Here is a 15,034-nt window from a genome sequence, read left to right as displayed (position 1 = left end):
GACATGGTAGGGATAAGTCTGAATGTGATAAGCCATGCACTTAACAATTACAAGATCTTTCCCCTGAAGCAGCAAAAGCGAAGACTCCAAGACGATGATAGGAAGAAAGCCTGGAAGGAAGAAGTCGACAGATTAAAGGCGAACCAGTTTATACGAGACGCCTTCTACCCTGATTGGGTCGCCAACCCGGTCTTGGTTCCGAACCTAACGGAACATGGCGAACTTTCATCGACTACTCCGATCTCAACAAGGCATTCCCTAAGGAATGATTTCCCCTACCTCGGATTGATCAGCTCGTAGATGCCACAGCTGGGCACGATCTTATGTCATTCATGGATGCCTACTCTGGATATAACTAGATCGCCATGCATGCCCCGGACCAAGAGCATACAAGTTTTGTAACGGATAAAGGGTTGTACTGTTACAATGTCATTCCTTTCGGGCTTAAAAATGCTGGAGCCACGTACCAAAGACTTGTAAACAGGATGTTCTCCGAGCAGATAGGTAATAGCATGGAAGAATATGTTGATGATATGTTGGTCAAATTTTAACATAACAATAACCATGTGGACGATCTCGAAGAATGCTTCGCCGTGTTACGAAAATACAACATGAAACTCAACCCCCAAAAATGCTCCTTCGGTGTATCGTCGAGGAAGTTTCTAGGCTTCATAGCGAACACGCAAGGAATAGAGGTTAATCCTAACAATATCCAGGCGTTAATCGACATGCCCTCACCTCAAAAGACTAAATATGTCCAAAGCTTAACTGGACGATACCATTTTCTGATTTACGCTTCTTTAAAAAAGCATAAAAGAAAGAAGTGTTCATATCACCCTGTCGCAGCCAAGTGATCTTGCTCCTCTGAATTAAAAAACTGTGATAAAGTTTTTCCTGAACCGAAAAATTAGCAGCTGCTTTTCTCTCTTCTTCCTGATAGCTAAATACTTGAGGGTGAGCTTGAGCTTGCAATTGAGCTTCTTGATTAGTCTCTTTAGCCTTATAATAGGCAGCCTTAAGATCACCAATTTTATACATGTTAAAAACTTTCAGACAGTGTTTAAGTCTCAACATCTTAAGAAATATCGCTTTGAAACCAGTAGCTCTGAGAGGAGACCTCCAGCTATCCCTAACCAGGTCACGGAAATCATGGTGCTCTGTCCAGTAGTTATAGAACCTAAAAAGCTTTAACCCCATCTTCACTAAAGGCTGCAATCTAACTATATAGGAACAATGGTCTGATATAGTTTCCCAGCTAAAAACTGCAATGGACTGAGGAAAAAAATCAATCCATTTTTCATTCATAAGAGCATGGTCTATTTTAGAGTAAATTCGAGCTGCACCATTTTGGTTATTAGTCCAAGTAAAAAACGAGCCTATACTTCTTAGAGGTTCAACATGAGCAGCCACAAGCCACTGAACAGAATCAACCAGTTCTATCTCAGAAATAGGCTTACCACCTGATCTATCTTTTCCTGAAAAAGGGGCATTAAAGTCCCCTAAAACTAACCATGCTTTGTCCATAAGAGTTGGCCTTTGCAACCCTTCCCAGAGAGCTCTCCTCCCTTCAATCGAATTAACACCATAAACAAAAGTGACTCCAAAAACTTGCTGCATACCAGCCAACTTCACCACACAATGAACATATTGATTAGATTCCTCAATAATACTGACTTTAGCAAAAACCTTTCTCCAGACTATCAACAGACGGCCTTCTATAACTGAGCTAGTATAAAAATCCCAGTTTTGGAGTTGATGTTCCATGAACCTCCTTATTTTGTTTCCCTTCATTTTAGTCTCTAAAAGACCACCTACTCCAACTTTATTTCTGCTACAAAGATCACTAACAGGGCTATGCTTATTAGAACCATTAAGCCCTCTAACATTCCAACTTAAAATATTACAACTATCCATTTGAGGAGACAGAAATAGTATTGCCTTCTTTATCACTGACCATATGCTCTTGTAGAACCCCAAACTTATTAGTCTTCCTGTTCTTGTGACCAAAATTGATAGCAGTTAATCCTGAACTCTATCCTTCCTTGGCTGGTGCAGCAATTCTTTTCGGGGTTAGCCAGGGTTGGCTAACCGGATCACCTTTGCCACTAGCAGCTAATTTCTCACTTAGAGGCTGTGTGGTTTCGACTGGGTTGTCCTGAACCTTACCATCATCAGACCTGGTCTGAGTTGCAGGCTTCTCCTTTTCGACTTCCTGAATCCCCTCAGATCTCAATTCTCGTGTCTCCATTTTAGTTGTAGACTCCTTCACAACCCACTAAGTATTCTGGGCCTTCCTACAATCTGCCATTGAGTGACCATAACCCGCACAGGTCTTACACTTAATCGGTAACCATTCGTACTCAACCCCCTGCTCCATAATTTGGCCATGCTCATTGATATATTGTATACTTTTAGGAGGGTTCTCGGCAACTTCCATTTCTACCAAAATTCTGGCATACTGAATACGGGAACGCTCCCTTGTGAATTTTTCCACCATAATTGGCTTACCAATTGTACTCACTAGGGCACTGAGACATTTACTACCCCAATATTGAAGCCCCAAATCTTGTAGACGAATCCAAAGAGGAACAGATCGCACAAGACGAATAGCATTCAGATCTGTCGTCCATGGCCGAACAATAGCAGGCTTCCTATCAAAATGAAGAATGCCATTTTCTAACACATGATCCCTGGTTGCATCATCATTGAACTTGACCATAATCAGACCCATAGTCATTCTTGATATCTGAGCTATCCCTAGATGGCCCCAAACCCTCTTTATGAACCCTTCAAACACAACCATTGGGGGGTTAGCACCTAGCACCATGCAAATGACTGCCGAGCTCCAATTAGCAGATTGTATTTTAACCTCTTCAACATCAATTCTTGCAAATTTCCATCCCTCCTTGTATAATGGTTCAGTGAATTCAAGCTTCTGGTCCGAAAAGGACAATTTACTTGCCGTGAAATTTTGCCATTGTCTCTGAGCTGTAGCTTGAAAATCTTCTTCATCCACCTTATCTGCCCATGAATCCATCGGAGGAGTCGAAGCATCAATTCCACTCCCAACAGTGGTAAAAACCTGGGATCCTTTCTCTCCCGATCCAGAGATCTCCTCAAAATGAGGAGGCAAGGCTGCAGCAAACGTTTCATCTTCTTCACCTGCTCCAGAAAATTGTCCATCAGGCATCCGAACATTGTCCAAAATATGAATTGGATTCTTCTCTTCCGAACTCAGCTGTACATCTTGCTCTCCTACCCGTTGATCTGGCTTACGAATTGGCTTCTTCCTCTTCGCCATGGGAGAGAAACAGACCAAGCCTCAGCAAAAATTTCCAAATTAGAAGGGCAATTTTCTTAGTTTGACCTATATTTTTGTTGTTTGATATTTAAATAATTAGATATTTTCTACAAAGATTCAAATTCAAATTTAAAAATAGGCTAACAACTTAATTTTAAATCTTTTAATATATTAAAATATTAGAATTAAGATATCAGATATTAAAGATATTTTCATTTAAATATTTTTTATTAAATCTTTATTTGAAAATATTAATATATGTTTATTCTATAGGTTTTAATATTTAAATTATTTTAAATTTTAAATTTGTTAGTTAGATATTTTGGTGTTATTATAACTATTAATATTTTATTTTTTAAAAAACGGTTAAAATATTATCTTATAGTTGTAACAACACAATATTTTTTTTTGAAAAACAGTTAAGATATTGATTTTAAAATTTTAAATTGGTTAAATTTTGAAAAATATCATTTTTTCAACCAAATGTTAAAATATTTTTTTAATGGGATTTAAATTAACTATGATTAATTGTTGATAAATCCTATTTAAATTAAATTAATATTTTTTCAAATTAACCTAAACCAAGTTGATTGTTGATAAATGAAATTTAAATTAACTATTGTTAATTGTTGATCAATTTCATTTAAATTGACTTATATTTTGTAAAAATTTAATTAATTCGATTTTTTTTATAATTCTAGAAAATTAATTATGGTATTTATGCAAATAAAATAAATTACAGTATTTTTGTATAAATTCATTGACTTGCTCATATAGTAACATGATTAGGCCCATCCAATTATAACATGTGTGCTTGCACTATATGTGGTATTTTGGCAATTGGGCAGATGTATATAGTGGCTCATATGTTTGCTAGATATATGGGTGATACGAACCACGCCAACAAGTGTGACGAAACCCGACACCAAATATGGAACAGCCACCAAGAACACACAAGATTGGAATGGAACCGCGACCCAATGCTTAGCCAAGCACGAACCTTGGTATGAGGAAGACGCCACAAACGGGGATGGAATCCGTTTGATAAGTCAGGATGAACGCCACAAGGAATCTCCTTGATAAGTTCAAAAGTTTCTTCAAGAACTCAAGAAGAAATAAACTCACAATTTCATTCAACATAATCTGATTTTTTTCCAAATGTTTTCAAGGCCTTATATAGCCGAAAATTACATCAATTCAAGCCCATTTGTCTTCCTAAAAAGCGAAATATTAAAGACAAGCCTTTTGTCTTCCTAATGAAACCGAAAAATAAAGACAACCCTTTGTCTTCCTAATGAAAACCGAAATTTAAAGACAACCCTTTGTCTTCCTAATTAAAACCGAAAATTAAAGACAAAAAAGACTCTTGGACTCACACAAGACAAGTGTTTGACTTATCACAAAATAAACAAAGACTAAAAAAACGTGATTAAAAATAAAAAGACTCATAAGAAGCTAAATATTGATCAAGCTCCTAAACTGGTGTCCTCATCATTCCTCCCCTCTTGGCTTGGATCAACTGGAACTTGACTTGGATTTTGAGTCTTGGTGTCCTCATCATTCCCCCACTCTTGAGAAAGATTTGACCTCAAATCGTCACCTGCATCAAAAGGACTCAAATCAGAAACATTAAAAGTAGCACTAACAGTATACTCACCTGGTAAATCGAGTCTGTAGGCATTGTCATTGATCCTTTCTAGCACTTGAAACGGCCCATCTCCTCGAGGTAGCAATTTGGAACGTCTTTGTGCTGGGAATCGCTCTTTCCTCATGTGTAACCATACCCAATCACCGGGATCAAAAACCTGCTTGTGACGACCCTTGTTAGCATCAAGTTGGTTAGTGTTTAAAAGAGCCTCCTTAACCTCACTTTTTTTTGCATAAAAATTACTTTGTTTTCTCTCGAATTTTCCCTCATTGATCGAACTCTTCTCTTTCTTTTCTCTCTCACTTGATTCGACCCTTTTCTCTCTTTGTCTCTCTTTTTCCTCACTCTCATTCATCTTTTCACTCTCCTTCTTTTGCTCACTCAATTTTTTTTTATCACTCAATTTTTGCAACCGCACTTGGTCTTCATATACTTGCTTTGGCGTCAATGGAGCTAGAGTGATTGTTCGTTGACGGAACGTGAATGAGTACTTGTTGGTGAAGCCATCATGCTGGACTCGCCGATCAAATAGCCAAGGCCTTCCTAGAAGGAGGTGTCCAGCTTGCATGGGAACCACATCGCACAATACCTCATCCTCATACTTGCCAATTCGAAATGATACCAGCACCTGTTTTGTAACCCTCACTTCACCACTATCATTCAACCACTGCAACTTGTATGGACAAGGATGTTTAAGCGTTGGGAGCCCTAGCTTGTCAACCATGGAAGAACTAGCAACGTTAGTACAACTACCTCCATCAATAATCACACTACATACCTTGCCTTTCACATGACAACGAGTGTGAAAGATGTTCTCTCGCTGCACCTCTTCTTCCTCTTCTTTTGCTTGCAAATTTAAGGCTCGTCGTGTGACTAGTGCAAGCATCTCACCAGATTCTGCCCCGAACTCCTCATCATCGATAGAAACATCTTCCAATGGTGGCATGTCAGCAAGATCTTCATCTTCAGAATCGAGCTCGCCACTTTCTCGAATCACCATAACTCTCTTGTTTGGACATTGGCTAGCTATGTGTCCTCGCCCCTGACATTTGAAACACTTTATCTCACTAGAACGGGACGAAGTAGGGGCTGTTTTACCTTGAGGGGTCGTGGCTGGTTTTGGTGTAAAGGATGAAGTAGGTTGGTCTTCTTCCTTCTTTGGATAGTTCGACCGCCAAGGTGTTGCACTTGTACTACCCCTCTTGAGCTGCCTCTCAACTTTGATTGCCATATGCACCAAATCTTCCAATTCCACATAATGGTGTAGCTCAATTGGATTAGCAATCTCTCGGTTCAAGCCATTCAAAAACCTTGCCATGGTTGCCTCCCGATCCTCTTCAACATTGGCTCTAATCATAGCCATCTCCATCTCCTTGTAATACTCATCAACACTCTTGGAACCTTGACGAAGGCCCTGCAACTTAAGGTATAGATCTCGATAATAATGAGATGGTACAAACCGTCGCCTCATCACCCTCTTCATTGCCTCCCATGTGTCAATAGGTCGATCTCCACTCCGCCTCCTGTTGATGCACAACTGATCCCACCAAACAATAGCATAATCAGTAAACTCAATGGCAGCTAGTTTTACCTTCTTCATGTCGGAGTAGTTGTGACAATCAAAAACTAACTCCATCTTCTTTTCCCACTCAAGGTATGCCTCAGGATCGCTCTTCCCCTGAAATGCTGGAATTCTCATCTTTATATTTCCTAAATAATCATCTACCTAGTTCCTAGCTTCTCTATCCCGACCATACCTCCTATGGTTACCCGCCGACATCCTATCAAACTCTTCATCAGAAACTAACCCTTCCAAATCCCCTTCATTCTCATCCTCCCTTTGGTACAGCCTATTCCTCCGTGGCCTCCGTTGTGTTCCTTCTTCTACCCTATCCAACCTCTCATGTATTTGCTCACACTACGCTCTCATCATCCTTCGCATCTCCCCAATTAGTGCTTGCATTTGCAGATTCGGAACTTCAAGTGGTGGAATATCATTGCTTGCATTTTTCTCTGGATTTTGTGCCATGATGGAAATCTGCAAAATAAGGTTAGAATAATATGGAGAAAAGACCTCACCACACTCCCTCACGTGTTTCGCTCAAATAATATTTTCACTCAAATCCCCTCGTGTTTCACTCAATTTCAATGGCTTTTACCCTCAAATAGGCTCACACCTCTGCCTTTTTCCACTCGTATTCTTCTTTAAGTTCTTTCAAAACTAATCCAACGGTAATATGGAGTATTCAAGCAGCAAATCTAACCAAACAAACCAAACGAACACCGACGAAAATTGGTGAAAATGACGAAAAAATGATGATTTTTGGAACACTTGTGTGGGGTTTTGGTCAAAAGGCCTCTAGACCATAAGGAACAAGAATAGAACAAATTTTTTTTTTTTTTAGAGTTCGGATCCCCTTGAAATTAAGAACACCAAAGAACCAATCCGAAAACCAAGCAAACTGTGGTACTATAACAGATTCAAGAACAATCCCAATAACAGAAAACGATTATTCCCAAAATCTAATCTGTGATTCAACCAATAAAATCAAAACCAAACTAATTTGTGGCACTATAACAGTCTCGGATTCCACAACAAATAAAGGAACCAATTGAAACCAGGGACACAATTGAAACAAGGGAATTATCAATACCAATTTCGGATTTCATAACAAGAACATGAGAAACCCAAGGCAAAATTCGGATTTAACAATAAGAATAAGAGAAACTCAAGCCCAACTCAGATTTCACCATAAGAACAAGAGAAATCTCAAACCCAATTTCAGATTTTACAATAAGAACAAGAGAAACTCAATCCCAATTTCAGATTTCACAATTAAGAACCCTAATTCAAGATTTTTAGAAACGAAAAGAAAACAAAATAGGGGAAATTTCAGAAACCCTAATTCAATTGCAATATTTGAATAAAGAAACGAAATGGAAAAAACAAGAAAAAAAAAAAAGATAGGCAAACCGTATGAACCTAGGCTCGGATTTCAAACAAGGAAACAATTGAAATAAGGAAAACAACAAGCTCTAGAATAGTTTCAGATTTCACAAGGAAACAAGGACAAAGAAATCAAAACACGAGTAGATGATGAAATTTTTTTTATTTTTTTTTTCTAATATAGAAACACGAATTGAAAGAAAAACACAAAGTAAAGGATAGGCCAAACCGGATGATCCTAAGCTCTGATACCAACTGATACGAACCACGCCAACAAGTGTGACGAAACCCGACACCAAATATGGAACAGCCACCAAGAACACACGAGATTGGAATGGAACCGCGACCCAATGCTTAGCCAAGCACGAACCTTGGTATGAGGAAGACGCCACAAACGGGGATGGAATCCGTTTGATAAGTCAGGATGAACGCCACAAGGAATCTCCTTGATAAGTTCAAAAGTTTCTTCAAGAACTCAAGAAGAAATAAACTCACAATTTCATTCAACATAATCTGATTTTTTTCCAAATGTTTTCAAGGCCTTATATAGCCGAAAATTACATCAATTCAAGCCCATTTGTCTTCCTAAAAAGCGAAATATTAAAGACAAGCCTTTTGTCTTCCTAATGAAACCGAAAAATAAAGACAACCCTTTGTCTTCCTAATGAAAACCGAAATTTAAAGACAACCCTTTGTCTTCCTAATTAAAACCGAAAATTAAAGACAAAAAAGACTCTTGGACTCACACAAGTCAAGTGTTTGACTTATCACAAAATAAACAAAGACTAAAAAGACGTGATTAAAAATAAAAAGACTCATAAGAAGCTAAATATTGATCAAGCTCCTAAACTGGTGTCCTCATCATTCCTCCCCTCTTGGCTTGGATCAACTGGAACTTGACTTGGATTTTGAGTCTTGGTGTCCTCATCAATGGGTTTTGCCAAATAAAATATTCATAAAATGATAGGTTTTATTTGGGCCCATTAGAAAATGTAAAGTTTAAATTCCTCTCTTGTAGGTGATTCCACTTGTGAAGGCTCATTTGCTTTGCATGACTATAGTGGACCCAATCAATTAATAACAATTAATAAAACAAAGGTTTAAATTCCTGTGTTTTGGACCTTGTATGGAAGTATGGGGGCCTTAGTAGTGAGAACGACATACTGGACTCAACCCTCCTCCATGCATGCCCAATTGTTAAGGCCCATTTGCCTAAGTTGGACTTAATTGTATAGGTTCATTGTAATAGTTAAAACTAAATAATTATTAACAACAAATTAATTCTAATTTAATTGAATTTGTTTCAATGTGACACTTTAGAATTAATAGAAAATTATAGGAGTTTGGTTTTAAAAATTCTAATTTTACAATTTGTTTTGGAGAACCATAGTCATTCATTTTCAAAAATTTAATAATAAAGATACTATTTTATAACGAGCTTATTTTATAAGAATAATATTCGATCTCCACAGTTGGTTTAATAAGGTCAATAGCTTAATGGGGTCTAAGACGCTTTGATTAGTCCCCCTATGGAAGGTGTTCATTAGTTATTTTGATAATGTTAGATTTCGAAAGATAGATAATTATAGGTCAAATTCTACTATATTTATCCCTACGGTGACTACTAGGACTAAATCTATTGATTATCAAAACTGTGGGTCTAGCTCATACAATAAGAGATTTTGTTTTCTTATTTTGATCGAATACTATGTAGTTAATAAGGGTGTCTGTTATTAAATATGTTTAGAACTTTATTTTAACTAGTTGTATTTTTTACTCTCGCGAACTGGGATAAGGATATCATAGATTAGTTAAAAACCTAAAGAAATAGAGATATGATAGTTTTTGGTATTTTTTTTCATGTCTTACATATTTTTGTATATGTTGTACTATTTCTTGAAATTAGAGTGAATAGAAGTTTTATTGAGCAAAAGTGATTGATTTCTTTTTTATTGATAATTTGTAGAATCATTATGGATGTGACTACTCCCATCCTTTCTCAACTTTCGATGTACAAACTCACTGGAGAAAACTTTCTTAAATCGAAGCAAAACATCAACATTGTGTTCATTGGTGACAACTCCAAGTTCGTCATGACTAAAGAATCCTTGGAAGTTCCAACTGAAGGAGCTACCAAGTCTGTGAGGAATAAGTATGAGCATTGGCAGGCGGCTAACAACAAGGCGCGGTACTTCATGTTAACTAGTACGGTCGACACTCTCAAGACAAAGATGGAGAATGTCGAGATGGCCTACGAAATCATGGATCAGCTCCAAGACATGTTTGGTGCCAAGTTAGCGCAGACTCCTTTTGAGGCCACCAAGAAATATGCCAATGCTTGGATGGCGCCTTCTCTACATGTTCGCAATCATCTGATCAAAATGACAAACTACATTCAGGAAGTTGAACTGCATGGAGCAACAATAGATGGGGAAACTCAAGTCAGCTTAATCCTCAATAGTCTCTCTTTAGCTTTCCTGCCATTCACCACCAACTATGTGTTGAATAAACTCAACTATGCTCTGACACAACTCATGAATGAGCTTCAAACTTTTGAGTCTATCATGGGTGGACCAAGTAATGGAGCAGAAAAGAAAACAACTACTACTACTGCAGCTGATGCAGCTAAGGCTAAAGCTAACCAAGCTTCGTCTTCGAAAGCTGGAAACAAGAGGAAAGGTGGACAAAACAACAACCCCAAGCCTGCAAAGGCTGCAAAGACGAGTGCACAACCAGATGCACAGACGCCTAAGGGGAAGAATAAGAAAAATAAGAAAGGTAAAGGTAAGTGTTTTCACTACAAAGAGAAGGGGCATTAGAAACAGGATTGTCCCAAGTTTCTAACAACTAAAAAAAAGGTAATGATTATAGTTCATATATCTTAGAAACATGTGTTTTATAGAATGATAAATCTGTTTGGATTGTTGATTCTTGATCTACTAACCATGTTTGTAACTCTTTACAGATTCTTGAATCATGGGAGGAAGTGGACGAAGGCGGCTTAAATCTTAGAGTTCGGAATGGAGCATTCGTTGCGGTCCAAGCTAGAGGAAGAGCTTGTCTGAAGTTCAGAAATAAATTTTTAATTTTAAATGATGTGTTTTAAATTCTGGCTTTTAGTAGAAATTTAATTTCAGTTTCCATGTTGCAATTAGCACAATTTGTTATGACTTTCACAAGTTCTAATATATTTATTTCTTTCAATGGATCACAATTGTGTATTGCATGTTTGGAAAACGGGCTTTATATTCTTCGACCTAACGAACCACTCGCTCTTAACAATGATTTATTCAAAGTGGCTAAACCTAGGACCATTAAACATAAAAAGACCAATAATGATAACGTGACGTATTTATGGCATTTGAGACTAGGTCACATTGGCTATGATAGGATTCAAAGACTTACAAAGGACGTGCCTTTGAGGGAACTCACCTTAGGTTAATTACCTGTTTGTGAATCTTTTCTAGAAGGCAAGCTAGCCAAGAGTCCATTCTCTGCAAAGGGTGATAGGGCCAAAGAACCATTTGGAATTGTTCATTCAGATGTTTGTGGACCTTTGAATGTACAAGACAGGGGTGGTTTTGAGTATTTCTTCACTTTCATTGATGATTACTCTAGATACTCATGTCTTTACCTAATGCATAGGAAAACATTAAAGATCTTGTGATCTGATAGGGGTGGAGAATATTTGGATATGCAGGTCCAAGATCATTTAACTGAACTTGGGATTTTATCACAAGTTACTGCCCCAGGTACTCCGCAACAAAATGTTGTAGGGGAAGGCCAGAACCGAACTTTATTGGAAATTGTTAGATGCATGCTTAGTTACTCAACTCTTCCAACTTCGTTCTAGGGATATGCAATTGAAACCATGGACAAAATTCTCAATGTCGTGTCGTCTAAATCAATCCCCAAAACACCTTTAGAACGCTGGAATGGTCATGAACCTAGTTTACGCCATTATTGAATCTAGGGGTGTCCAGCCCACGTCCTGAGGAAAAAGGAAGGAAAGATAGAGCCGCGGACTTAAGTTTGCATGTTTGTTGGCTATCCTAAAGGTACTCAGGGTGGACTTTTCTATAGTCATTCAGAAAAGAAAGTGTTTACTTCTACGAATGATACTTTTCTGGAAAATGACTATGTCCAAAACTTCAAATCACGCAACAAAATAGTTTTAGAGGAGATGGTTGAATAATTAACTCCAACCAATGTTCCATCATCATCAACGCGATTTGATGATGAAATTCCCACTCTTCATGTCCAACTGATGCAATTCGATTTAAATGAAGAAAGTACCATTGTTTCTTAGCAAACAGTCACAGAGCCTCGTCGTACTGGGAGGGTTTCAAGGAACCCAGTTCACTATGGTTTGGATGGTGAAACCAATATGGTTCTTGGTGACACTAGTGATGATGATCCATTGTATTTTAAACAGGCAATGGCTAGCCCTGAAAAGGAACTATGGCTCGAAGACATGAAACAGGAAATGGAGTCCATGCACTCAAATTCTGCCTGGGATCTTATGGAAGCACCTAGTGACTTTAGGGCCATTGGGTGCAAGTGGATCTACAAGAAGAAACGAGGTGTTGATGGAAATATTGAAAGAGGAGGCAAAGGGTTATACCCAAAGATAAGGCATGGACTATGAGGAAACTTTTTGTCCAGTAGCCATGCTCAAGTCCATTCGCATCCTCCTATCCATAGCAGCCACTTTCGACTATGAGATCTGGCAAATGGACGTCAAGACAACTTTTCTCAATGGACAACTTGACGAAGTCATTTATATGGATCAGCCAGAGGGATTTAATGTAGCTGGACAAAAAGGAAAATTTTGCAAGTTGAATAGGTCCATTTATGGACTTAAGCAATCTTCTCATTCCTGGAACCTTAGGTTTGCTGAAATAATCAAAACAATTGGCTTTCAAAAAAATATTGATGAGCCTTGTGTTTACCAACTGAAGGCAAATCAAATAGTGGTATTCTTGGTTCTTTATGAAGATGATATCTTACTCATTGAAAACAATGTTAAGAAATTGTCAGATGTGAAGAATTTGCTGAGCACTCAATTCCAGATGAAGGATTTGGGTGAAGCAAGTTATGTTCTAGGTATCCAGATCATGAGGGATAAAAAGAACAAACCTTTAGCTCTATCTTAAGTAGCTTACATAGATAAAGTGCTTGAATGTTTCTCAACAAAAAATTCCATGAAAGGATGTTTACCGTCCCGCCATGGAATTCATCTTTCAAAGAAGTAGTCTCCCCAGACTCCTGAAGAGGAAGACGCAATGAGAAAATTTCATTACACATTTGTAGTTAGAAGTCTAATGTATTCACCACCACGGTCAGATCGGAGTGTCTTTAAAGATTTACCTAATTGCTTCTTAGCTAAGGCTTTGAAGTCTTTAAACCTATCAAAAGTTTCTGATTTTTTAAGCATTAGGTAAACATGACTGTATCTAGAATAGTCATCAATAAATGTGACAAAATATTCATAACCACCTCGAGCTTGAATGTTAATTGGACCACATACATCACTATGCATAAGCTCTAGTGGTTCTTTGGCTCTATTTCCCTTTGAAGTGAAAGGTCGTTTTGTCAATTTTCCTTCTAAACAGGATTCACATACCGGTAGGGTTCCAATTGTTAGTTCCCTCAAGGATCCATCTTTAGTTAATCGGTTTATCCTATCTAGACTAATATGACCTAATCTTAAGTGCCAAAGATACGTGTCATTTTCTTTAGAAACCTTTTGTCTTTTGTTACTTTGTGGAATAGCTACTTTAAATAATTTTGAATTATTGAGCAATTTTTCAATTGGATTAAGCATGTATAGTCCGTCCTTTTGTTTTGCATGACAAATATTGTTCCCATTCCTTGAAATAAAAATCATATTATTATTAAAAGAAATGCCAAAATTTTGTTCATGTAACAAAGATAAAGAAATAATGTTTCTAGTAATTTCAGGAATAAATAGAACATTATTCAAAACTAGAAAATTGTTCTTAAAATTTAAACGGACTGTTCCACATGCTTTAGCTGAAACAAGTGCTCCACTTCCCACTCTCATAGTCATCTCTCCTTGCTCCAACTGCTTTGCGGACTCAAGCATCTGCAAAAAAGAACAAAAATGGTTAGTGGAACCAAAATCAACTATCCATGATAATTTATCATGTTCCACCATACAAGCTTCGAGCACAAGTAAATCTAATTTACCTTTCTTTTTCTTTTTCAGCTCGGCGAGATACTTTGGACAGTTTTCTTCCAATGACCATCAACATTACAATGGAAACACTTTCCTTTCGGTGCCTTTTGTTTGGGGTCATTGTTCTTTTTGTTCTCGGGTGCCTTGGATGACTTCTTTGCCTTTTTCATATTGTCCTTTTTAGGTTTGCAGTCATTGTTATTGCCTTTTCTTTTCTTCTTAGAAGAAGATGGTTTTGCTTCAGCAACATTTGCTTCAGCCTGACTTGAGATCGTCTTGTTCAAAGACTCAAAAGTTTGTAATTCATTCAGCAATTGTGTCATGTTAAATTCTAATTTGTTCATGACATAATTTGTTGTGAATGTAGAAAAAGCAGGAATTAAAGAATCAAGTACAATGCTTACTTGTGTCTTTTCATCCATGACTGCTCTCTGTGTCTCAGCTTCATGGAGTACATTGATCATGTTCAAGACATGCTCACGCACAGATTGACCTTTCTTGATCTTAGCATTCATGTAGGTTCTAGTAGCCTCATGACGACTTTGATCAGATGGGCGCCCAAACATTTCCTTAAGAGATTCTAGTATCTCAAAAGCAGTTTCCATGGATTCATGCTTTGTTCATAAGACATCACTCATGCTTATAAGCATATAGCACTTAGCTTTGTTATTTGATTGAATCCATGCATCAAATTTGTCCCGAACATGTTTCGGGGCATTGGCGCCAGGTTCTTCAGGACATTCCTCATTTAGGACAAACTTGTGGTTTTCACTAACCAACAACATATTCATATTTGATTTCCATTTTATGAAGTTATCACCAGTTAATTTTTCTTGTGCGATTGAAGCAGTGATTGGATTACCAAAGGTAGACATATTCTGAATAAAAAAAATACAAATATTATTATATTTACAAAAATAAATATCAAAGTATCGG

At 37.5% G+C, this 15,034-nt stretch overlaps 1 protein-coding gene across 1 annotated transcript; it reads right to left on the bottom strand.

Moving 5' to 3' along the window:
• Positions 1 to 747: 747 nt before the first annotated feature.
• LOC133779299 (uncharacterized) lies at positions 748 to 2,248 on the bottom strand. Its single transcript, XM_062219275.1, has 2 exons — positions 2,098 to 2,248; positions 748 to 1,991 (listed from the first exon to the last, which is right to left on the bottom strand). The coding sequence occupies exons 1-2, from the start codon at positions 2,246 to 2,248 to the stop codon at positions 748 to 750; spliced, it is 1,395 nt and encodes a 464-aa protein (XP_062075259.1).
• Positions 2,249 to 15,034: the final 12,786 nt, after the last annotated feature.

Source organism: Humulus lupulus, chromosome 5, assembly GCF_963169125.1.
Source record: "Humulus lupulus chromosome 5, drHumLupu1.1, whole genome shotgun sequence".
Classification (NCBI taxonomy): Eukaryota; Viridiplantae; Streptophyta; class Magnoliopsida; order Rosales; family Cannabaceae; genus Humulus; species Humulus lupulus.
The sequence above is the reverse complement of the archived record's forward strand: the minus strand, read 5'-3'. Positions and strand labels throughout refer to the sequence as shown.